The 22,659-nt window shown below is 58.8% G+C and overlaps 7 protein-coding genes across 7 annotated transcripts; 5 read left to right on the top strand and 2 right to left on the bottom strand.

Annotated features, from left to right (window-relative positions):
• Positions 1-499: 499 nt before the first annotated feature.
• Positions 500-2,865, top strand: BJ171DRAFT_580257 (uncharacterized protein; the record flags this gene model as incomplete). Its single annotated transcript, XM_053114031.1, has 9 exons — positions 500-541; positions 717-788; positions 987-1,037; positions 1,446-1,470; positions 1,680-1,708; positions 1,939-2,007; positions 2,109-2,408; positions 2,528-2,590; positions 2,758-2,865. 9 exons carry the CDS (start codon positions 500-502, stop codon positions 2,863-2,865), a joined length of 759 nt encoding a protein of 252 aa, XP_052968258.1.
• Positions 2,866-3,398: 533 nt separating this feature from the next.
• BJ171DRAFT_580256 (Snf7-domain-containing protein) lies at positions 3,399-5,501 on the top strand (the record flags this gene model as incomplete). The annotated part of the gene is made up of 9 exons (XM_053114030.1): positions 3,399-3,467; positions 3,787-3,891; positions 4,121-4,167; positions 4,345-4,397; positions 4,602-4,714; positions 4,891-5,002; positions 5,094-5,206; positions 5,358-5,376; positions 5,467-5,501. The coding sequence occupies 9 exons, from the start codon at positions 3,399-3,401 to the stop codon at positions 5,499-5,501; spliced, it is 666 nt and encodes a 221-aa protein (XP_052968257.1).
• Positions 5,502-5,884: 383 nt separating this feature from the next.
• Positions 5,885-7,308, top strand: BJ171DRAFT_42476 (uncharacterized protein). Its single transcript, XM_053107686.1, has 3 exons — positions 5,885-6,353; positions 6,494-6,871; positions 6,973-7,308. Exons 1-3 carry the CDS (start codon positions 6,003-6,005, stop codon positions 7,294-7,296), a joined length of 1,053 nt encoding a protein of 350 aa, XP_052968256.1. The 5' UTR covers positions 5,885-6,002; the 3' UTR covers positions 7,297-7,308.
• Positions 7,309-7,815: 507 nt separating this feature from the next.
• On the top strand, positions 7,816-11,714 carry BJ171DRAFT_597846 (glycoside hydrolase). The gene is made up of 6 exons (XM_053114784.1): positions 7,816-8,345; positions 8,629-9,014; positions 9,254-9,471; positions 9,633-9,862; positions 9,959-10,240; positions 10,607-11,714. Exons 1-6 carry the CDS (start codon positions 8,010-8,012, stop codon positions 11,573-11,575), a joined length of 2,421 nt encoding a protein of 806 aa, XP_052968255.1. The 5' UTR covers positions 7,816-8,009; the 3' UTR covers positions 11,576-11,714.
• On the bottom strand, positions 11,715-13,106 carry BJ171DRAFT_597845 (uncharacterized protein). Its single transcript, XM_053114783.1, has 2 exons — positions 12,587-13,106; positions 11,715-12,450 (listed from the first exon to the last, which is right to left on the bottom strand). The coding sequence occupies exons 1-2, from the start codon at positions 13,013-13,015 to the stop codon at positions 11,980-11,982; spliced, it is 900 nt and encodes a 299-aa protein (XP_052968254.1). The 5' UTR covers positions 13,016-13,106; the 3' UTR covers positions 11,715-11,979.
• Positions 13,107-13,688: 582 nt separating this feature from the next.
• Positions 13,689-20,509, bottom strand: BJ171DRAFT_42435 (nucleoporin subcomplex protein binding to Pom34-domain-containing protein). The gene is made up of 3 exons (XM_053107662.1): positions 20,418-20,509; positions 17,281-20,209; positions 13,689-17,172 (listed from the first exon to the last, which is right to left on the bottom strand). Exons 1-3 carry the CDS (start codon positions 20,441-20,443, stop codon positions 13,927-13,929), a joined length of 6,201 nt encoding a protein of 2,066 aa, XP_052968253.1. The 5' UTR covers positions 20,444-20,509; the 3' UTR covers positions 13,689-13,926.
• A 140-nt stretch (positions 20,510-20,649) lies between these two features.
• On the top strand, positions 20,650-22,644 carry BJ171DRAFT_499017 (tRNA methyltransferase complex GCD14 subunit-domain-containing protein). Its single transcript, XM_053110426.1, has 6 exons — positions 20,650-20,844; positions 21,046-21,153; positions 21,279-21,441; positions 21,533-21,733; positions 21,845-21,994; positions 22,164-22,644. The coding sequence occupies exons 1-6, from the start codon at positions 20,785-20,787 to the stop codon at positions 22,502-22,504; spliced, it is 1,023 nt and encodes a 340-aa protein (XP_052968252.1). The 5' UTR covers positions 20,650-20,784; the 3' UTR covers positions 22,505-22,644.
• The last annotated feature ends 15 nt before the right edge of the window (positions 22,645-22,659 follow it).

Here is a 22,659-nt window from a genome sequence, read left to right as displayed (position 1 = left end):
ACAATCTGGTCTTGCTCGACCCGCCCCCACGCCTCGCCACCACCGCCACCACCGCCACCCGGTGGCAATGCACACGTGACCGCCGTCGCCTGCCGTTTTTGGCGTCGCTCGCCTGCCCGCCTCGCCGCTTCTCTCCTCGCGCGGCTGTTTGCTTCGATCGTTCACTTCCGGCTCCCCTCCCTGCCATCTGCTCGCTCCCCAGCAAGGCCCCAGCCTATCCATCGACCCCGCTCTTCCGACCCAGAAATCAAGCGTCTTTGAATCGAGCAACAATGGAGGTTGGTGCATCCGATATCTTGAACACCGTCTGCTTCGACCTTGCATCGAGCGAATCGATGGCGGAGCAGAGGAGATGATGACGGGGTCATCAAGATTCGCCCCCCCTCTGTGCGGGGAGGGCTTCCGACCCTTGCAACGACGTGTGTGGTTGAGGATTGTCGCATATCATCCGTTATTCCGGGAAATCGACGGTGCCCTCCATCGGCTCTGCCCACACACCATGGGGCAGCTTGGATCCGGCTGTGGATTTCAGTACCAGCGCGTGATGAGATGCCCACCCCTCCCAGCAGCAGCGAGCTCTATTTCCAAGCTCGAGCACGTTACTCACTCGTTCTGCACGAGAGCACTTGTCTGTGCTTTTTCCGAGGGGATGCCAGAGAGTCCAACCGTCACGCAAACCTCATCCTTCGTCCTCATATCCGCGATCCCCCCCCCAGACCAAGAAGGATATCTGCAGCATCTGCCAAAAGACCGTCTATCCTATGGACAAGATTGCGGCCGACGATAAGGTAAAAGCACATCGACAGCGGCTACTGCAACTTGCCCACATTGGCCTCCAGTCTCGACGCTCCCCTCCCCACCGCCACGAACATCAGAGCAAATGGACCGCGCGCTCGGAAGAAGATATTCCCCCCAGGCGAGCACATGGCTCTCGCCATTCGAAAGCCCCACTCACTTCTTGGATCCGTCTCCTGTGTCTACTCCAGCTCTTCCACAAAACGTGTCTCCGCTGCGGCCACTGCAACAAAGTTCTGTCGGTACGTGCGTAGCCACTGTCTGGTTCGGCTGCGATAGAATTGAGTGCAGCTTTACCAATGGGGCGATGAGAGCCCTTCTCTGAGTCTGCCAGTCATACCACAGTCGAGGACCCTGTCTGCTGGGCATCCTCTTCACCGAATGGACTTGGCTGGTCTTGCCGCGTGGGAGAAGGAGGCAAAGGCCATCGCCTATACCTCGCCCGCTTGATGCAAATCCATACACATGGTCGTCCGCCGATGAATCGCATATCCGCACACATATCCATACACATGTCCATACACATATCTATACGCATATCTATACGCATATCTATACGCATATCTATACGCATATCCATATCGACTCATGATTCCTTTTCTCCACATGACCAAAATCACTCGGATGAACGTTGATCGGGGCATCTCCAGCTCGGAAACTACGCTGCTGTCAATGGTAATGTATCCACAGAGGCGTGCAGCAATGGTTTCGATCCAAGCAGTCTCCGAGATGCATCTATTTCAGAGTCATGCCACTCGTCCAAAGGCGGTCCGGCCGCGACCAGGGAGGACCAGCCATTGCCGTGATCTGACTTGGATTTTTCAACGCCTTGGCTGGTGCCGATTGCACCGATTGCACTGACTGTACCGACTGGATGGTCTCAGGCGTCTTCTACTGCAAGCCCCATTTCAAGGTGAATCTGGGTGTGGTGCTGTCTTGAAGCTGCATGCAACGATGGCCGCAGCCGCTGTGGCATCTATTGCTCGGCAATGTGCTTTGTGTTGAACCATGCACAGCCTTGGCGAGACGTGCTGGACTCACGGCGTAGCGCTGATGAAGGAATCCGCACACTTGGTATCGGCGGCAGTTATCCTGATGCTTCCGGCGACAATCTGACTCTTGTTGCACATTCTCTCTGAGCAGCAACTCTTTGCTCTCAAGGGCAACTACAGCGAAGGATTCAAGGCTGCCGAAGCCAAGGCCTCTCAAAACGTGAGAACAGCACCCGGGCCGACCCTGCTCGACATAAGGGGCCGGGCTGCACTTTGCTCACCACCATTCTCATTCGATCGCTGCCTCCATCATCATCGCAGGCCTCCGATGTCGAAAACTCCCCTCCCTCCGAGGCCAACCGCAAGTTTGTGTCGGTCACGCCGCCCAAGAGCGGCACAATCGCAGACCGGATGGCTGCTTTCACCAAGGACGAGCCCGAGAGTCCTATCCCTGTGTCGGCCAAGGAGTCTCCAGTCGTCCCAATCGAAGAGAGCATTCCGCTGCCTCAAGCCTCGGCTGACTCGCCCACAGCTGCCATGATTGCCAAGCTCGAGTCGCTCACTGTTGCAGAGCCGGCTGCTGCTGAGCCGTTGAGCCTGGCGACTCAGAGCCTCCTGAAGGTAAGCGCGCCTGGACATCTGACTGCCTGCTCCTATCGGCTCTGCCACTGTCCAGGTAGTTGCGTAGGTTGCCCTCCCTTGTGGCTGATTACAGAACCGTGCGGTTTGTCAATGCGCAGATGAAGACGGAGGAAATCGACGAGCTGGCCCAGGAGCTGGATGAGGAGCGATCCAAATTGCAGGTACGGTCTCGAGCTGGCTGTCGCATTATACCGTGCGTGGCATTACTGGTGCTGATACACATGGTTGGTCCGTGGTGTGTGGCTGCGAGGGCACTCTGTTCCCTCGCTCCAACGATTCCTGGCGCCGGACAGCGTGCGGTACTCACTCATCCGTTCCTCTGCAACAGGTTGCTGAGGAGAAAATCAAGAGACTGGAGGAGGAGCTCAAGGATAAGGATAATCTCATCGCCCAGCTCCAGAACACGCTCACCAAGACGATCGAGGCTGCCCAGTGAATCGATCCGGACCCCGCGCTGTGAACGGCTGCGTTTGTTGGAAAATTGTCCCCGGTCTCTGTCGCCCTCTTCCTTCCGTCTGCACATCTTTGTATTCCCTCCGTGCCATCCTGCATTCTGCTTTGCCCTTGCGATTGATTCCCGCTCCTGTTGGGCGTTTCGGTGTTGCTGCCCCTCACCCTTCCCCCCCATTTACCCTCCTTTACTGGTCATAAAAACGCAACAAAGATCATCCGCCTCTGTCCGAAGTGCAACGGGCTCGCTCGCAGAAGAGAAACGTGGCAGGGGTCTCGGCCGGCTCGATGCAAGCCTGTGTGGGGCACGGACCTTGGTCTTGGGCTCGTTTCCTTGGCGTTTCCGTCCTGGCTTTGCCGGCCCTGGCCCTCACGTGGGCCCGCCTGCCATCGGACTTTTCCCTCGCATCGCTTGCCCGCCGGCACCCCGAGCTGCTCCTCGTCCGTCAACAACATCGAAATCGACCCCACCCCACCCCCAGAGCGGCTGTATTCGCTCCCCGATTGTGCGCCCCCAGAATGAACCGCATCTTTGGCACATCCAAGCCCAAGCCTCCCAAGGCCACCCTGGCCGATGCAATCAAAGCTGTGCGTGCCCCGTCTTGAGCAGTCGATTGCATATCCTCTGCGAAGGGACTTTGCCACTCGCCACTTGCCACTTGCCACTTGCCTGTCGATGCATCTATCTGTCTGTCTGTCTATCTGCCTGCCCGGCTATCTCTTCGTTGCTCGACATTACTCGGTCTGCGGTGTTACTGGCGCACCTTCACCCATGCTGCACTCGTAAACTCGGCTTGGTTTTCCCATTGCGACGGAGGGCTGGCGATCGCCAGGACACTCGAGTTGGCCAAGACCGAGCGACTCATCTCCGCCTTCTCGCTCATCCTTCTGCTGCTCGTTTCACCAGACTGACGGCCGGGTAGATTCGATCGATAGCAAGATCAAGAAGCTGGACGCCGAGCTCATGAAATACCGAGAGCAGATGAACAAGATGCGGGACGGGCCTGCCAAGGTGAGTCGGCCTTATCTCACCCACCGCAGCCGATTGCACCCCCTCCCTCCATCTTGCATTGTCCTTTCTCTCTTTTTGGTCACCGATGGCCCTGGATTGCATGATGTACCATCGATGGGCCGCGCGGAATCAATGACGGCCGTCGCAGTATTTTGGCATCGGCCTTGGTGCAGACAGAGTGGCTGACCCTTTATCGACCCCCCCTTCCTTCCGTATGGGTCTGTCATAGAATGTCGTCAAGGAGAAGGCTCTCCGTGTCCTCAAGCAAAAGAAAATGTGAGTCAGTGGATACCAGACGATGGTCGTGAAGATATGCCGCCTGGGAGGGGACCGGCGGATATGGAGCAATACCAGCGACGCTCACGGTAGCGCCAGCGAGATGATGCGGCCCCATATCGCCTGTCTCGGATTGCCCGATGCTTTCGTCTGAACACCGAGCCTGATTTCCACCAGGTACGAAGGACAGCGGGATCAGATGATGCAGCAATCCTTCAACATGGAGCAAGGTATGCATACCCAGCAGCCCGTTGGTGTCGTCTGGCCTAGCCACCATCCAGTCAATTCCATACCTCTGGTCGCGAGACTGGCTTGTGCATTGCCAGTTGTCCTGCTTGTGCCGCAGCATTGGGCCGATCCGGCAGCGGTATTCCGGTTTCGCTTGGCTGACTTATCGAGTGGCTGGCTGGCTGGGCGGGACCAACTGTTTCCAGCGAGTATGACCACCGAAAACCTCAAAAACACCATGGTCATTGTCGATGGCATGAAGAGCGCAAACAAGGAGTTGAAACAGCAGTACAAAAAAATCAACATCAATCAAATCGAGGTGGGGCAACTGCCGAGCTCACAGTGCACCGACAGCTGGATGCCGAGCTCACAGTGCACCGACAGCTGGATGCCGAGCTCACAGTGCACCGACAGCTGGATGCCGATGCTGCCACAACTTACATGCATGTTACCTTGCACAATTCTGCCGTATTGTCATTGTGCGCGATGGTGTAGAGAATGCAAGACGAACTCGAAGACCTGATGGACCAGGCCAACGATATCCAAGAGACCATCGGCCGCTCGTACAACCTGCCAGATGGCATCGACGAGGATGACCTGGAAGCAGGTACGCTGGACTGTAGCATAAAGATCCCTGAGCTACGATCTGACGGCCGTACCGCCTAACGTGTTTCTGTGGATCTGACGACCGCCTCTAGAGCTGGATGCTTTGGGAGACGAGCTGAACTTTGAAGAGGAGGAAGTGCCGTCGTACTTGCAGGAAGAGCCTGTGCTTCCCTCGGTGTCGACGGAGGAGCCGACTATGCCTGGAGTAGGTTTGGGCCATGCCCTGATTGACAGCTAAGGCCCTTGGTTGCGCGTGGGCTATGAGGGATGGGAGCGAGATACCGAAGACTGGGCGAGAGTCCGCGGCGAATCTCTGGACGACAGCGACGTACTGATGTTTGTGCGTTTATTCACAGGGCCTGCAGACCGAGCCGAGTAAGTCCATGGCTCCAACAGGGGAGCTAGTTTGATGTCTGCCGCCGATGCCGCCTGCTACTTACACTTGCGCTGCTTTGCGATCCACAGAGCAAACAGAGGCGCCCGTCAAGCTGAATGCATAGGAGATGGGGGTGATGGTCTCGGAGTGTGTATAGGACGGCCCAATCGAGGCGACGGGCCGCCCTCCCCAGCATTGACTCCATACCAACACGCCCGTCCATCACGGCCATGCCATGGTCAGGACCAGCGGGAGAGGAGTGTCCTGCTTCTGTCGAGCCCTGGCCATCGCGCCCACCCACCGCGATTTCCTCAGCCGAACGCCCTGCGCGCCTGGCGCCGCCGTTGGCGTTCGCGTCGTCATGGATTTGGCCACGGGCCGGCGCCATTGCCCCGGCTCTGGGGAGGCGCCTGGAGGTGCCTGGGCCTGCTCTGGGATGCGGTTTGCATATATTCTCGCAGCCGGGCCGGCAGTGCTGCTCTGGCGAGCCCTGCCCTGCTCAGCATCCCCCCGTTCATCCGAGGCAGTTGTATCGCCCATCGCATCGCATTGCATCGCATCGCATTGCATCTTCCATCGCTTCGCATCCTATCCAGCACCTGCCTGATCCCGCAACCAACAAGCCATGCGGACCGGACTGTTTGCACTGCTGGGCCTGATGGCTCTTCTTGGTCTGTGCTCGATGGCCTCGGCTCTTCCCAAGCCAGCAGCGGCCTCTTCTTCGGGCAAGAACAGCGTCAAGGGCACAAACTCGTCAGCCTTTCGTTTCATCGACGACTCCGTGACGTTGGGCAACGTCTCGGTGCGATTCCGCATCAACGCTCCGAGCCAGGCCGTTGTCCAGGGCTCGCCGTCTTCGGGCAGTGGTCGGCTCGGCGTGCATGTGTTCCTCCACGGCGACGGCGGCTCGGGTTTCTTCACGTTCCCAAACAAGCAAAGCCAGAGTGACCTTATCGGAGTTGCTCTGCTCGCACCGGTAAGCAGGAACCAGAGGAGCCAGAGGAGGCAGAGGAGGCAGAGTGCATCGGTCGGTGCCGCCTGTTCAGCTGTCGCCCGGCGGGTGTCTGGGTCGGCGATGAATCCGATCAAAGCGCTGACAACCAGTCGCCGCAACAGAACAACAACCGACGATGGGGCGGCGGCGGCGGTCTTACCCGGCCCGACGGCCCGCTGCACTCGGCCATCATCAACCAGTTCATCCAGCAGGAGCTGCCCAAGCACATCAACTTTGATTCGTCGCGGGTCTTCTTCACCGGCGTCTCTGGCGGCTCGCTTCTGCTCTCGGGGTTCTTCCTGCCTCAGTTTGGAGCCAACTTCAAGAACGCCGGGGCGCTGCTGCTGTGCGGCGGCATGCCCCCGCAGGTGGCCTTCTCGGATCAGGGCCAGTTCCTGCAGACCTTCCGGGTTCATTGGGAGTCGACCCAGAACGACCTCGTTGAGCTGCAGAACTCGATCCCGGACTGCATCAAGGCCTATGAGAAGCAGGCTCGGACGGTATGTATACACGCCGCAACGGACAAACGCATCAATCTCTCGATGGGCCGGCATTGTGTCTCTAGTTCCTGACCTGCCTTCCCTCCTCCCTCCCCCAACAGGTCGGCATCAGCGACAGCGTCATCAACCAGCAGCTGACGGCCGATGCCACTTCGGTCGGAGGCCATTGCGCCTTTGACGGCGTCGGCTTCACTTCCGGCGTGCAGGTGCTCGTCAACAGCCTCGAGCAGGTTCTCCTCGGCAACGGGGTCATTCCGGCGCTGCACAACTTGAACGTCCGGGTCGGCGTTGTCGGGAACGAAGACCGGCTCTTCAAGAACCCACCTCCCAAGGGCGCCCGCACCCCGCCGCGGCCGAACAGAAAGTCCTCGAACCCGGTCCTGGCGGCCAGGTCGTTTTCCGATCTGGATGGCATTGTGCTGTGAACCAGGCGGCTTCCCGATGCCGAGCTATTGCATTCCATCCACTTGCCTGCATTCGACCATGCACATGCACATGCACATTGACAAGACCGAAGCAAACGGGATGCCAGTCTCGAGCCAGGCCTGTCGCTTCTTTCTGGGTCCTGAATACACACCCATCCATCGTCCGCCCTGGCCAGATAGCGTGTCCGGGGGTGAGCCAGGCCGGTGTCCTGTTGCGGATCGGATGGATCGGATGGATCGGATGGATCGGATCGGATGTGCATCCAGGCCAGATATCGACAGCGCCACGAGTTGCGTTTCGCATCGCCGTCGAGCAGATCTGTCGCCTGACTCGCCTGGTCCAACCGACGCCTTTCCCGTCTTTTTGCCTTTCGTCCCGCCCTTGTCCCGCGCCTGTCCCGCGCTCGCTCGTACAGTGGTGTACCCCGCGTGGCCAATGGGGTCGGCCCACCACCGTCATGTGTGCGCACCAGCGTTCCATTCGCCAGGTTTCCCTCTGTCGGCATTGCCCTGGCTTCGTCGTCGTCGTCGTCGTCGTCGTCGTTGCTGATCTCCTGTCCTGCCGACAGAAACGCCCTGGTCTGCATCTCTTCCTTCAGACGGGGGCTCCGCTCTGCTTGCTCGACGCATCGTTGCAGCGCTCGTCCGCCCTGGTCCTTTATCGCTCGCGCTGGGAACCCAACAGCCCTCGCTGCCCGCCTCGTCTCGACGCCATGCTGCCTGTTACTGGCCGGGCCTCCCGTCTGTTTTCTGCCGGACGACGGCGGCTGCTGCTCGCCGTCCTGGTCCTCGCTGCCATCGCCGCTTTCCTCCGGATGCGATCGCATTCGGGCCCAGTCTTTTCTCTGGAGGCATCGCGCGCCGGTCTGGCCGAGGTTCTCGGCGATGCCTATTCGACTGTGCTGTTTCCGTCATCCAACAGCCCGTCAGGCTCTCGCCAGAGGCAAGCATCCGCCGGCACCAAATCATCGCAGCGGTATATGTGGCCGCCGTATCTCGGTCCCGATCGAGGCTTCAACGACACTGAAAAAATGGCGTTTGTCCGCAATGTGAGTTGATCGCGCCGCAGATCTGGTCTTCATCGGCCGATGCAAAGAGGGGCGGGGCGAGCTGCCTCGCATTCGTGCTGTGCTCGTTGCCGCCATGTCGATTCAGGACGGGGGCACTTCCTCTCCATCGGTATCGACGCCGACGCCGACACCACGCTCAAAAGCGTCGCTCTCATCCTGCGCTCGCCTCCGGGCTTGTCCGTTCAATCTCCGAATGTCTTTCCCCTACATTCGCGGTGCTGACAACGCCGGCACTGAACCCTGGCTCTTTCACTTCTCCTAGATGACCAAGCATGCCTGGGACGGATACATGCTCTATGCCGCCGGCAAAGACGAGCTGCGACCCCAAACAAAGTCATTCAAGAATTGGTATGGCAACTACTCGCTCTTCTCCACCCCGGTCGATGCCATGGACACTCTCTACATCATGGGGCTGGCGGACGAGTTCCAGCAGGCCAAGGCGCTGTCGCTTCAGGGTCTCCGCTTCGACATCCCTGTCTTTGTGAGCACCTTCGAAACCACCATCCGCATTCTGGGCGGTTTGCTCAGCATCTACGAGCTCGAGGGCGACCCTGCCTTCCTGAAGAAGGCGATGGATCTCGCCGATCGGCTGCTGCCGGCCTTCGACACCCCGTCGGGACTTCCGTTCAACAAGGTCCATCTAATCAGGTGCGTGGTCGCAATGCCGTCTCGGCTGCAGACATCATATTGACGGAGCCGCTCACGCCGTCTCGCGGGCAAGGGCCGGACGGCTTCACCACAACGATATCCATCAGGCTCGGGTGGGATGCAAAAGATCGCGCTGGGACGTGCTGATCATGGCACTGACAGGGATGCGCTTCTTGCGTTCTGCCATCGCTCGCTCCTCTTCGTCTTGTTCGACTGACCGGCCTGCCAACGCCTTGCAGCGGCGAAGCGACAGACTCCCACGACGAATTTTCCATCTCGAACCTGGCCGAGGCGGGCACGCTCCAACTCGAGTTCCTTCAGCTCTCAGATCTTACCGGCGACCGTCGCTATGCAGACGCAGCACTGTTTGCATGGGAACAACTGCAGAACGCGACTCGGCCAGTCGAAGGGCTATTTCCTATGAATTACTACACTGATACGCTGCGATATCAAGACGGTAGGTCTGATGCGTGGCCAGCGCACTCGATCGCTGGCCCCAGCCTTTTGGCGGCGGGTCGGCGATGCCGGCCTGCTGCTGCCCAGGGGCAGATTCACCTCGGACGAAACAAGCCCATGTTCCTCACATGCGTTCAATCGTTTTGCCTTGTGCTTTCTCAGAATACTACGGAATCGCCGGCATGAGCGATTCTTTCTATGAATATGCACTGAAGCTGTGGCTGTCGACCGGCCACGAAGTTTATCGGGATCGCTATCTGGCCATGGCGAGAGATCTTACGGACCAGCTCCTTCGAGTCACACCGGATAGCGAGCAAGTCTACATCTCGAATCAGAGACGCTGGGGCAACGATTCGTCCCGCTGGTCAACATCAAACATGTTTGAGCACCTGGTAGGCTCCGCTATCCCCCCCCGTCTGCGATCGCATACCCATTTCTTTCGACACGGTCTCCGAACAGCTTCTTATTCATCAACCCTTGTGCCATAGTCGTGTTTTGCTGGTGGCATGTTTGCGATTGGGGCGCTCGCTCATCGCAAGGGAAACTGGACCACCCAGCTCGATGCCGGCCAGCGCATCACCGAAACCTGCTACCGAGCCTACGAGATGTCGCCGTCGGGTATCGCCCCCGATAGCGTCAACGCCGAGGATCTCGAGATGAGCATGTCGAACGGATACTATCAACGGCCGGAGCTCGTCGAGTCGCTCTTTTACATGTGGCGCTTTTCCCATGACCCGATGTATCGCGAGTGGGGGTGGGAAATCGTGCAGGTATGGAGTTGCTGCTGAGCTTGATTGATACGTCCGCATCCGTGCGTGAAGAGCCAGTACCACTGCAGCTGAAAGTGTCGGCTCAGTCGAGTTCGTGGGGAGGGGCGCACTGCAAAGGGGTAGCATTCGCTCATCAAGTCGATGCGCTGTGCGCCATATGCTGTATTGCGTATGGGATACTGTGCTCCGCGGCGCTGGACAAAGGGAGACAAGAGGGAGAATCTCTTGTAGGGCTATTTGCGACGCATCGGCTCTCGATGGGACATTGTCTTATTCACATTTCACATACCTTTCTGGCTGCTCTGGCTGTCGGTCGCACACGATACCAACTGCGCCTGCTGGGGGGGGGCATTTGTGGATCCAAAGAACCTCGACAAGTACACCAAAGCCGAAGCAGGCTACTTCAGCCTGAAGTCCGTGCGCGAGATCGTCACCCAATTCGAGGAGGGCATCAACAGTCCATACCAAGTCGATGCGATCGATGACTTGCAGCAGTCCTTCTTCCTGGCGGAAACCCTCAAGTACCTCTATCTGCTCTTCTGCGACGACGACGTTGTTCCGCTGGAGAACTACGTCTTCAACACCGAAGCACACCCGCTCTCGATCCGAGGTTTCGGCAGGCGGAATCCAGACACAAATGCGGATTACAAGATGATCAAGATCCCGTCAGAGCCACACAGGGGCCTGATCCACCATGGCGATAGCGAGCCGATCTGGTTGAACAATCGCACCGTCGGACAAGTCGCCGATGTCCAGCCGTACCTGGAGGGACGCACGAAGCTCCGCCAGGCCATCGAGTATCGGCGGATCCAAGAGTATCGCATGAACTACTTGAATTTCCCGGCGAATAACGACACGACTTCCAATCGCCCGAGCGTTCGTGGTAAATCAAGTCCCTCAAAGCACCACAAGGGGCCTAAAGTCCATTACAAATCAAGCCGTCCCCGACAAAAGGGCAAGGCCCATCGGGGCAAGAGCAAGCCTGGCCACGGAAAGGGACGCCAGCACGATCGTCCGGGCAAGCGGCACGACAAGAGACATGGCCAGCGCGAGGCCCAGCGCGAGGCCCAGCGCGAGGCCCAGCGCTACCCGGCCCCGCAGTTTGAAATGGCCAGCAGCGAATACTCGCATGCGAATCGCGCTATGGAAGGGGACGACGAAGCTGTGGGTCTCGAGAGGCGGACCTACGGATATGACGCTCTGACACAAGACCCGCTTCCCACCTCGCCCCGCGACGCCGGCGATGTGCAGGCCGTAACTAGCTACCCGCAACCAGCAAACGACGATGCCGATAGCCTTGGAGACGGGCCTGTCGATGACTTGCAGGATAACTGATGAGAGTGTGTGCAATGTGCGCTCTGAGTGAGCCGCCGCATCGCTGCAGCATCTTTGAATTATGACAGAGCCGCCCAGTGCGCTCTCGATCGCCCTCCATGCTCTCACACACTCTGCGTTTGGAAGGATATGACTGGCTCGCTTTTTTGAACACGCAATTTATTGATGCACCTCATCCAACGTAGCTCGCGAGCGAGGGTGAACATGATGAGTGGGTATGAGTTGCAGTGGAAGGATGCTAGCGCATGCACCGCAGCGATTCAAAGAAGGAAGGGAAGGGGGCGATTCGCCACGCCCAGCATGAGGTCGGCGGATTTCTCGGCCACTCTTGGAAATCGGCTTGTGTCGCCCCGCTGGTTTGTCCATCAAGTCGCCAGGAGCGTTCATGGGGATGAGTGATGGATTCAGTAGCAGGTTTCGGGAGCGGCGACACAAAAGAGGGAGTCTTCAACCACGGTGCACATGGCGGACGCAACGATGATATCGACCATGTGGAAGCCGGCCGCGAAGATATCGATGGAACCCTTCAGTATCTTCTGGCCCGTTGAAAACGAAGGAGCGGCGTGCACGATGGCCACGACATGACTTGCATTCGCCACGGTCTGCACGAGCTTCGCACCCCTCCAGCAAACTTTCCAGGAGTATGTGGCCGAGTCGATGGTAAAGTCGTGCTGTCGAGAGAACATCTTGGGCTTGACCAGCTGGATCTGGGGTTGGTCGATGGCAAATGGCGAGCTCATGGTGCGGCGGACGGCGTTGGGGTGGCCATCGAGAGCGTGATCGCCGAGAGGTATGGTGGTATATGGTGTGATGACCAGGGAGACGGGCCCGCCGAGTCGGCTGGTGAACAGGACCGAGGGGCTACGTGCCAGCAGCTATATGACAGAGACATGATGCAGCAACAGCAAGATGATAAAAATGCGGTGAGCCACCGAAACTCTGTGACGCAGCGAGACGAGCTCCAGCGATGTTGCAGACGGAAAATGCACGGCAAAGCCGGGGGATACTAACGTTTCGACAGGGCTTCCACACGAAGGCGACGTGCTCGTGGGGCTCGACAGAGGCGCTGTGGACAAGCGAGCTCATCTTGTGAAGCACCGATCCAAGAAGGCTCGCGGGCTTTGCCTTTGCGGGGTCTTGTGGCGAGGCTGCCCGGGAATTGGGCGGCACCGGCGGGTGCGCGGCGTTGGAGACGAAGACGCGAACCATACCCTGGTCCTCGCGGAAGCCAAAGCTGAGCGCCGTGCTGACGCCGGGCTCGACGCCCCACTGGCTGAGGTTGGAGAGAACATACGAGGGCAGGGCCAGGATCTCTTCTTCGAAGGTGAAAGGGAGAGGCTGCAGCGGGTCCCAGCATGGCTCGGCGACAGCGTCGTCGGAGTAGCACGGGGGCAGGTCCTGGCCCCTGGCAACGAGTTCGTCCTGGAAGAGGAACTTCATGTCTTGTACTGTTTGCAGATAGGAGTGGGAATGCGGGGTGACGGAATGTTCATTTACAGCTTGGATGGGCTCGCAGAGAAAGGGGAGGTTGCTTGCAGGCGGGATCCGGGGGGGGGAGCAGCTCGACCAAAATATATAATCGCCGGATGCCGCCACGAGGCCGCCACGAGGCCGCCACGAGGCCGCATGGCGGCGGTGCGCGGCGTCGGCGGCGTCGGCAACGAGCGACTTGTGCCCAGATCCGCAAGAATAATGCAGCCAATCACAGCGCTGCTGACGAACCGGTTTGGAACTGCGGAGAACAAATGTGGCGCAGCGGCGATGCTTGGGCCAATCACATGCCGGTGGATGCGGTCACGGGTGGCGCAGGCGGCGAACAACAACGGAACCACTTTCAAACCATCGAGGGGGCGGGCGAAGCTTGGGCCAATCGCGCGGCAGAGGCAGACAGACGCAGCCCGCGTGATTGGCTGCAAGTGGACGATGGTTTGCCCGTCTGCCAGGCCCGGACGCCCTGCCCCCTGTTCCGGGCGCGGCGCCACGCCTGGTGTGGTCGTGCCTGGCGGGAGGCGTGGCAAGGCGCTTGGCCTCGCACCGAGATCAGCAGTGCCGTCCTTGCATCGTCCCGTAGGTGGGGACAGCTCGATTGTGTGGGGCAGCCGACCTCAAGGTTGGGCGAGGGACGGTGCGGGTCGCCTTCAAGGCCATGATCGTGTGTCCAACCTCCATCCCCGCGCCGAATGGTATTTCGGCAGCACTGCTTCCCTCCCACAAGCTGCTGCCGCATGAATGGATACGAATCATATATTTGCTTGCTGGCCACGGGCTGCAAAACACCGTCTCGCTGGCCATGCGCACCGGCTTGGGTGACCACTGCTGCTGCAAAAGAACGGACGGCTGCCCAGATCAGATCACAGCAGGTCAAACACATGACTGTCGGTGCGGCGCGGGATGCTCTGCCCGATCGAGTTGAGTTGCCGGACAAAGCCTTCCAGGAACTTGACAATCTCCGAGGTGCGTGCTTGCGATTCCTCCGGCCACCACGCCGAGGGGCTTCGGCCGCCCGGCGACTTGGCATCCTTGAGCCGTTGCTGGACACTTGCAAAGATCGTGGCGAGATCGTGCGCCGTGTCGCGGTAGACGTCTTTCTTGGCAGCCATCTCGATATCGGGATCGGCCAGCAGGTTGGCTAGCTGGCTCACTATCAAAAACAGACAGGCCTCGATCGTCAAAACCAGATTCCGGCCATGTTTCTTGGGTTGAGCAGCCACGAGCTGCTTCACAACCTCAAGCGGCGCTGCTCGTCCAGCGTCGGCGTCAAGCCGCTGGCTCTGCCCGGTATTTTCCATCAGGTTCTTGACCAAGTCAATCATAAACTCGATGATGTCAAAGAGCAGCGTGTACGGCCGCTCGTTCTGGTTGAGCCCCGTCACAAAGTCGTCGATCAGGGTGGTGTCAGGGTTGGTGCGCTTGCGCGGGTCGAGAATGGTTCTGTCGGCATCGGTCACGACACGCAGATGTGCGACGAGGTTGCGGACAATTTGCAGCACCGTCGAAAGACACTCTTCCAGGCTCTCGGTTCGGCGGGTCGCACGCGCAGGGCGGGCAGCCTCGGCCACTGCAGATTGGATAGAGCCGGCAGCGAACATGGACTGGCTCAGCGGCTCGCTGTCGTCCCGACCAGCGCGCTCGTGCTGGATTCGCTTGGCAAAATGGTTCGGGTGCGTGAAGAGGAAGGTGATAGTCTTGAGGATTTGCACGGCAAGCACGCGATAGGCCTCGAATGCCGTCCAGTTGATGACATATTGGTTGTATGCTGTCCCCCGCTTCTTGTTTCCGTGTGCTCCGTGCGCTCCGTGCGCTTCGTGTGCTTGGCGCTCGTCGGCCATCACTGTCCACGGAGTTGTGAGCAGATAGAAGAGCTCGGTGATTCGCTCAACTTCTTCCATCCATCCAAGCGCAATGGTTTGGTCCTTTCGGAAACTGGTCTCGCTCAAGTCCAGGGCATACGAGATCGGGCCCCAGTAGAGCAGGACAAAGCTCATCACGCCCTGCACAAACTGCTGGCTCGAGGCCAGGTGTCTTAGTAGTCGATTCGTGACCTGGATCATCATGCACCAGATCTGATGCCATGGGTTCCGCTCGTGTCCGTGAGCGACGTACACCGGTACAAATCCGTGGCTGGGTGTTTGGGAGTTGACGTTCGTAAGGGCGGATGTGAAGTTGTTGTTCGTCAGGGCTCCAATGATGCCTTCCGACGCCAGCTGCTCGGCCACGGACCGTGGCTCGGCGAGCCCAAGCAGTGCCTTCAGGAAGAGCTCGCCGTGAACTGGTCGTTGGTCGGTCGGAACGGCCATAGACTTGCAGAACGACCGCAGCAGTAGAGGAATGGTTTGGTGTTTGACAAAGAACTCGAGTCCCCGAGACGAATAGCCGCTCTGCTGGCGGCTCTGGGTGTCGTAGCGGACCAGCTCCACAAGGCATGATAGGAACACCGAGAGGGCATCGTTGCAAAAGGCCGAGAGGTCCTCTTGCAGATATACCATCAGCAAACTGGCGACGCCGTCCGACACCGGCGCAAACAGACCCGTGACGGTTTCGCCCAGGATCTGGAGCGACTCGCGCGGAATGGCGCTTTTCTTGCTCGAGAGCTGTCGGAGGGTGACGAGCAGCGCAGCCGCCACGGGTGTGTGGAAGGTTTGCTCCAGGAACCGGCCGTGTTGGTCGAGCATGCGGTTGGCGCTGTTGTTGATGCAGTCGCTCATCTGCGCGACAAGGCTGATTGTCTTCTTCAAATACAGTGCGCCGTTGTCGTCGCGGCCGATTCCGGCACAGAGCTTCTCTCCCAGACCCGAGACCCAGGTCTGGGTCAGGAACAGCACAAGCTGCCCCAGGTTGTAGCGGTGGGTAGCATAGATGGCCTCTGAGCGCTCAACCTGGCTCTGGAGTTCGGCCGTGGCCCGCTGGATCAAAACCTCCAGAGGAAACTCCTGTATGCCCGTCGTGCTCTGCAGTGATGCTGCAGTCCAGACCCAGGATGCATGGCTGGTGCACAGCACATCGATCAGGAACTTCCACGAGCCAAACAGGATCGTCTCAGCGTCGGCCTGGGACCAGACCTGGTTGATGAGCGATGTCGTCAGGATCAAACCGTGCTCGTCGTTGGGCGAGAGGCTATCAAACTTCATCTTGAAAATCTCGATATCGTAGACGTACGAGCTGCCAAAGTTCCGGCCTGCGTCAAAGAGATCGCTCCAGGTGAGCACCTTGAAGTCCTGGAAGCGCAGGCAGCGTTCAAAGCCGAGCTCGGCCTGTCGACGCTTGAAGCCCTCCTCAAGAATGTGGAGGGATGCCAGGTAAGGTTGCGGGTCATGCGACAAGCCCATCTGGAAGGTGGTGATGTTCTTCATCACCGAGTTTTTGAGAATGTTCAGCACTTCCTTGTTGAGCGTTGTCGGCGGTACATCCCTTGCGTCGGCCGGTCCCGAACCGGCGGTCTTTTTCCGCAGGGTCGTTCCAAAATAGATCTCCGAAGCCAGCAGTCGAAGCACATGCGATTTGACGACCTGAGCACAGCACTTGATATTGACTCGGTCGCTGTCGCTGATGCTTGGAATATCGAGCATCTCCACGCGTTCAGCCGTGTCCAGGTCAGATTCGAGGATGCCAAAGAGAGACTGCCAGAACTCGGGGTTGGGTCGGAGCAGCTTGAGCAGAGCTTCGAAATCCGGGGCGTTGAGCCATAGGACATCCAGCAGCCGCATGAGCGAGGGCAGCAGTGACGGCTTGTGCTCCATGTTGAATTGCCAGTTCTTGAGCAGGTACAACAACGGCTTGGCAATCGACACGGCTTCGTCGACCCGGATGGTTTGCTTGAGGATGGGCTTGGGGGCAAGCTTGTCTACGGGCTCGTTCGAGCCAGGCGCGCCTCGATGATCGCCTTTGAGGAACAGTGTTGTGAGGCCGGGCTGCGTCTGGACGACCCCAGTGATAAAGTCAAAGATGGAGCGCTGGAGCTCGGCTTTGGGCACGATGTCATCCTCAAGGTTTTCCAGGAAGGCGTTGACGATGATCTGAGCGTGGTCTCCAAAGTAGCTAGCGAACGAAGGGGGACGGGGCTCCCAGTCCGATGCGATCGCACAGAGCAGCGTAAGGATCTGTCGACCAGGGCGAGGAAGTGCGTGTATGTGTGCAGAACTGCGTTAGTGCCGCTAACGATGAGCCGAATTGCTGCCTGGTCCGCCTCCTAAACAACAGCCGCCTACCTTGGTTGCAAGAAGCGGAATTGTGATCGAGTAGTCATAGTGAATGTACGATGCCAGAACACACACGAGTTCCGAGGTCTCCTTATCGGACCAGACATGCCTGTCCAATAAAGCGTGCTCGAGGAACGAGCGCCTGTCGCCGCCGATGCGGCCGTCCTTGGCCGATGCCTTGATGCGAACCTTCAGGAGGATTTCGCAGACCGAAAGAGCCTCGGCGATGGACTGTTCCACCACCGAGTACTCAGCCATGCGGCTACGTCGCATCAGATCTTCAGGATACTGATACCCAAGGGCAATGATGTCGAGCAGGGGGTTGACCAGGTACGAGTTCGAGCCAAAGTGGTGGGCACTGCCGTGATCCAGGAAGGTCTGGATCAGGTACTCTTGCAAGACCCCGAGATAGACCTCGGGACGGTGCTTTGTCTCTGGCGCTTGAACCAGGCCCTCGCATGCAGAGGCCACAGTTGTGGTGTCTTGGAGAATCAGGTGGAAGATGCGGGTGATGGAGAGCCCGATCTGATACTTTTGCAGAACCTTGACATATCGCCATGAGCTGTAGGACGCAAATATCTCTCCGTGGATGTACTTGATAGCCGAGAGCAGCACGTCGGCCTTGATCTTGATGACTTCGGGGACAACAAGTGGGTGCGACTGGGCCTCAAGCAGCAAGCTCTCGACGAGCTGCAGGAAGTTGAGCGTGGTCGGGTACGAGCCTGCGGCCTTCTCCAAAGGCAGCAGCACTTGTTGCATAAAGTTTGGAGGAGAGCCAGCGCCCGTGGCCAGGCGATCGCCCTTGGCAAGCGAACGCGGGAGCAGGGCCTGCTGGTTCAGATGGCGCCAGACATCCTCGGGAAAGATTGGCAGGAGAATGGCTAGGAGCGCGAATGAGTTGGAAATCAGCTCCTTGGCTGGCTTGGACATGGCTCCGGCGTAGCGGATGAGGCTGCAGGCCATCGCGACCAGATCCGATCCGCGCATCCTGAACACTTGACGGGATTCGGCACCCATCGTGACCGGTGCGCGGTACTCGAGGAGATGCTCAATGACCGCGGTCTGGTCGTTCGGGGCTTGCTCGAGGTGCTTGAGGACAGTGCACAAAAGCTTGACGATGGCGACGATCACCTGAACCTGATCGTCGCTGTGCAGCGAGGCTGGGGTGTTGAGAAAGCGGACAATCACATCGATGAAGAACAGCCATGCCGAGTAGTTTGCAGCCCACTGGATCACCAGCGGCGTCTGGTTCGCGGGCGAGACCCGCCGGCCCTGTGACTCGGGGGCCACATCGTGAGCGTATTTTGTCAGATAGAGCGGGTATCCTTTCTCGCTGGTGTCCAGGTCGCCAGTCTTGGTGATGATCTGGTTAAGGTCCTGGCCGACGAAGAGGGTGGCGTCGGCCACCTCCGTGAACCTAGACATATGCTGCAGCTCGTCAAAGACGTTGTAGGCGTGCTCAGGCGATGCCACCAACGAGTTCACCAGCTGGAGGAAAGGAAGCGCATTGACGGGAAAGCGGGACGAGACGGCGTCATAGAGATGGCGGGTATCTTCGTCAAAGACGTGGACTTCCCAGAACTGCGTGCATATATCCGTGAATCCCGAGTAAATGAGCGAGACGGTTTCGATCAGGAGATCGAAATCAGGCAAGTTCTGGACCGGATAGCATGCCGAAAAGAGAACAAAGAGTTCTTTGAGGACACTTTTGTATCCATCGGTGCTGTGGTCCTCGGATGAGTAGCAGATTGACATCTTGAGCGAGTGGTTGATGTACTTGACGGCGTGCAGCTGGCTGCTATACGCCCGCTGCATCAGCAGGGCCGAGATCTTGTCCCTGGGGATGCTGCGCTGTCGGTCGCTGAGGATGATGGAGTCGAGCAATCCTCCATAGGCGTCCGGACAATATTCTTCAAGCGCAAACGATAAACGTGCCCAGAACGACGAGAACGCCATCAAAACGGGCCCGTACACCTCGGCAGTGTCGCCCAGAGACTCGGTCTCGTACTCGATCAAGAAACGGGTCAGATCGGCAATGCATTCGGGGCTTTGAAGCAGGCTTTCGCCATCAGGGGCATCTGGGAGATTGCCGCGAAAGCCAACGAGGGTGCCGAGATCAAGGATCATGATGGAGATCAAAACCGCCAAGTGTGCAACGTGGTCCCAGATGGCGTGGGCCTCGTCGTCAAAGAGCACGGCGTTGGGCTGTTCTTTGCCAAAGCGGCACTTTGCAAAGAGCTTGACGAGTTGGCAGACAAACTTGGGGGGGCAGGTGGCGATTGCTGGATCGTAAAAGACCAAGAACAGGATCTCGAGGAGGCCGCGCTGCTCGTGCAGATACTGCTTGGCCCAGACATACTTGCGCGAGCCAGAGCCCTCGATGTGGGAGGGGATGCGTGCTGTGAAAGACCACTCCAGCTGCTTCAGCAGGCTCTGTACGAAGGCCGACTCATGGACCTGGTCGGGAGGGCCGATGATCTGGCGCACCAGGTCCAGGGCCAGGTCGCTGTCGCCCGAAGCGATGCGCAGGAGAGCACTGATGGTCCGCAAGGTGTAGCACCGTTCTTCAAAGTAAAAATGCGTGGCGGCGTCCACGAGCTCCTCACTGCCAAACGAAAAGTCAAAGTTGGGATTCTGGATGATGGAGATGGTCGTCCGGATCTCGTACTTCATAAAGCTACGATGAATCTCAAAGCTCTTGATTTCGTCCAGGCCCCAGAGCGCCGAGAGCTTGAGGACAAAGCTCTCCTCTTTTGGATCCCGGAACTCGATCTTCTTGCCCTTGAACTGCTTGCGCGTATCGTCGGTGCATGGGTTGTAGAAATCAAGGAGCTGCTGCAGCTCGGTAGCGTGCCTTTGGAAGAGATCGCTGGTGGTCTGATCAAACCGGAAGTCGTCGGCGACGCTGCCGAGGCTGTCGAACAGCTTTCTTCGTGATCTGCCATCGGGAAGCATACAAACTCAGCATCAGTATGCGGGCAGTATGCGGGCAGTCTCTGGGCTGGCGGGGATGCAGAGGGCAAAGGCCAGAGGGCAGCGTGCGAGAGTCATGCTGCGAGGGCCACATCCAGCTTGGGTCCGGTTCGAGTCCAGTGCGGCGGTCAGCGACGGGCGAGACCCTGGCACAGGCAGCCCAGCGGACGTACATTTGTGGAGGTGCGGATCCCGCCATGGTGTCGATCGAAGACGGCTGGGCCTGGTCAAGCGAGCAGAGGAGGCCTGATCTGGCCGGCGCGAGGGGAGCCCGTGCAGGCCGGGGCAGGGCAGAGGCGGGAAAGTGCGATCTGCGCCGGCGAAACGCGCACAGTTCATATGCCCCCTTGCGGGCATATGAAGCGGGCTCACGACGGCGATTTTTTGTTGCCCAGCACCCGCCCAGCATCCATCAGCAAGATCATCACCGATACCGGCATCGATACCGGCATCGATACGAGCGATTCGGACGCCGACACCGACAACTCAGACACCCGCCCACCAGCACCGTCGTAGTCCCCGCAGCCACGCCAAGCCATCATGTCGTTCCTCACCTTCAACCGGGAGATTCAGCTGGGCGACAAGGTCCTCTGCTACATGGTACGATCTTGGGCTTGGAGTGACCAGGCGGCGCAATGCTGCAGCCCGATGCATCCCTCAACGAGCCTTTTACCGAAATCAGCGGGCACTTCACTGCGGCCTGTGGCCTGCGGATGATGCACGCTAGCACAGTGAGACTCTCGATCTCGGTCCTCGGCTGAAGCATGAGCACAGCGCTGACCCACAGCTCCGTTCTCGCAGGGCCCCGAGTCCATGTGCATCCTCACCATGAGCCAGGAAGGCTCGCTGCAGAATCGATTCGGCGAGTTCAAGCACCAGGACATGATCGGACAAAAGTGGGGCACCAAAGTATGTCATTGCTCTGGCTCTCGGAGCTGCGACATTGGCATGTCGTGAGACGGAGCGGCCGCGCGCTCGCCGAGTTCAAGAATGCGTTCGATACTCACAGATGCCTTGTCCGGTGGTGTCTGCAGATGCCGTCCAAGACCGGCCGCGGGTTCATCTATCTGCTTCAGCCTTCACCCGAGCTATGGACGCTGTGCCTGCCTCACCGCACCCAGATCTTGTACATGCCCGATATTTCGTTCGTGAGCACGTTCCTGCAGCTCAAGCCAGGGGTCAAGATGATAGAATCAGGTTAGGCCCAAAGCCCCGAGCAGCTTCGACATCGAGTCGGCCACGGTTGTGATACTCGGCCGGGACGCTGACTCGTGCACTCCGTCTTCAGGAACGGGAAGCGGATCGTTTTCCCACTCGATTGCCAGATCGATTGCACCATCCGGCCACCTCTTCACCTTTGAATACCACGAGGAGCGTGCTGCCAAAGCTACGAAGGAGTTTGCGGACCACCAACTGGAGCATCTTGTTACGGTGGAGTGTCGCGATGTCTGCAAGGACGGCTTTGGCATCCAAAACCGAGTCACTGCAGGTAGGATTGGTCCTGCTGGGCGGCCAGCCGTCCCAGAGCCGCAGGCTCGCCATATTCCAGAGACTGGCATATGGTACCCACTAACCATGCTCGGACTGAATCCGCTCATAGTGTTCTTGGACCTTCCGGCGCCTTGGGAAGCGATTGCCTCGGCCAAGGCCGCCTTCAAGTCCAACCGGATCGGTCGACTGTGTAGCTTCAGTCCGTGCATCGAGCAAGTGCAGCAGACTTGCAAGGCTCTGGCCGAGCATGGGTTCAATGGTATGTCATGTCTGGCCGATCGTCGGTGCCGAGATGTGTTCCCACGAGTAAACGCTCCGGCGACTGGACCCACCGGAGTGAAGTGAGGGCCGATTGAGTCGCTGGCTCATGTACATGAACACTGGCTATGCCGTTTACGCATTGCGACCGATGTCCTCTGTCCCATCAGATATTCGCATGATGGAAGTGCTGATCCGCCCGCACGAAGTTCACTCTGTCGTTGCGTCGCTGCTGCCAGACATGAGACCTGTGTCTGTCGGCGTCAAGCGAAAGGAGATGGACGACCCGGACGAGCCCTCGGCATCCAAGCTGGACGAGAGCAAGTCGTCGCTTGATGAGAATAGCGAGCCCAAGCTGCTTGGCGATGACGGGGCCAAGAAATCAGAACGCAATTCCAAGGATGCCCTCGTTTCGAGAATCACCAAGGAGGTGCGAGGACACACCTCCTATCTCACCTTTGCCACGCTCTATCCCTCTGCCGACTCTGTATCTTCGAGTGAGCCCCAATAGATTGTCCCGTTGGCGAAAGCGGAGCCGGTGCAGCTGTGTCTGGCGAATGTGCTGAAGCCAGATAGAGCTCCCTCGGGCACAGCAGGATGTCCCAGCCATGCGCATAGTTGGTGCTTTATGCCCGATGGCTTCGGTGCCCCCGATGCCCCCGATGC

The sequence above is a fragment of the Polychytrium aggregatum genome (assembly GCF_025602895.1).
Source record: "Polychytrium aggregatum strain JEL109 chromosome Unknown BJ171scaffold_12, whole genome shotgun sequence".
NCBI lineage: Eukaryota > Fungi > Chytridiomycota > Chytridiomycetes > Polychytriales > Polychytrium > Polychytrium aggregatum.
The sequence above is the reverse complement of the archived record's forward strand: the minus strand, read 5'-3'. Positions and strand labels throughout refer to the sequence as shown.

What these genes read in the sequence shown, in the direction of transcription:
- BJ171DRAFT_42435 (XM_053107662.1), bottom strand. Translation starts at nt 20,443, where the DNA reads ATGGCGGGATCCGCACCTCCACAAAT. An exon ending in GGATCCGCACCTCCACAAAT is followed by an intron (nt 20,210 to 20,417) that starts GTACGTCCGCTG and finishes TCCCGATGGCAG; the next exon opens with ATCACGAAGAAAGCTGTTCG. An exon ending in TTCCGCTTCTTGCAACCAAG is followed by an intron (nt 17,173 to 17,280) that starts GTAGGCGGCTGT and finishes CCTGGTCGACAG; the next exon opens with ATCCTTACGCTGCTCTGTGC.
- BJ171DRAFT_499017 (XM_053110426.1), top strand. Translation starts at nt 20,785, where the DNA reads ATGTCGTTCCTCACCTTCAACCGGGAGATTCAGCTGGGCGACAAGGTC. An exon ending in ACAAGGTCCTCTGCTACATG is followed by an intron (nt 20,845 to 21,045) that starts GTACGATCTTGG and finishes CCGTTCTCGCAG; the next exon opens with GGCCCCGAGTCCATGTGCAT. An exon ending in CCAAAACCGAGTCACTGCAG is followed by an intron (nt 21,734 to 21,844) that starts GTAGGATTGGTC and finishes ATCCGCTCATAG; the next exon opens with TGTTCTTGGACCTTCCGGCG.
- BJ171DRAFT_597846 (XM_053114784.1), top strand. Translation starts at nt 8,010, where the DNA reads ATGCTGCCTGTTACTGGCCGGGCCTCCCGTCTGTTTTCTGCCGGACGA. An exon ending in AACAAGGTCCATCTAATCAG is followed by an intron (nt 9,015 to 9,253) that starts GTGCGTGGTCGC and finishes AACGCCTTGCAG; the next exon opens with CGGCGAAGCGACAGACTCCC. An exon ending in TACGCTGCGATATCAAGACG is followed by an intron (nt 9,472 to 9,632) that starts GTAGGTCTGATG and finishes GTGCTTTCTCAG; the next exon opens with AATACTACGGAATCGCCGGC.
- BJ171DRAFT_42476 (XM_053107686.1), top strand. Translation starts at nt 6,003, where the DNA reads ATGCGGACCGGACTGTTTGCACTGCTGGGCCTGATGGCTCTTCTTGGT. An exon ending in GAGTTGCTCTGCTCGCACCG is followed by an intron (nt 6,354 to 6,493) that starts GTAAGCAGGAAC and finishes TCGCCGCAACAG; the next exon opens with AACAACAACCGACGATGGGG. An exon ending in ATGAGAAGCAGGCTCGGACG is followed by an intron (nt 6,872 to 6,972) that starts GTATGTATACAC and finishes CTCCCCCAACAG; the next exon opens with GTCGGCATCAGCGACAGCGT.
- BJ171DRAFT_597845 (XM_053114783.1), bottom strand. Translation starts at nt 13,015, where the DNA reads ATGAAGTTCCTCTTCCAGGACGAACTCGTTGCCAGGGGCCAGGACCTG. An exon ending in TGTGGAAGCCCTGTCGAAAC is followed by an intron (nt 12,451 to 12,586) that starts GTTAGTATCCCC and finishes TCTGTCATATAG; the next exon opens with CTGCTGGCACGTAGCCCCTC.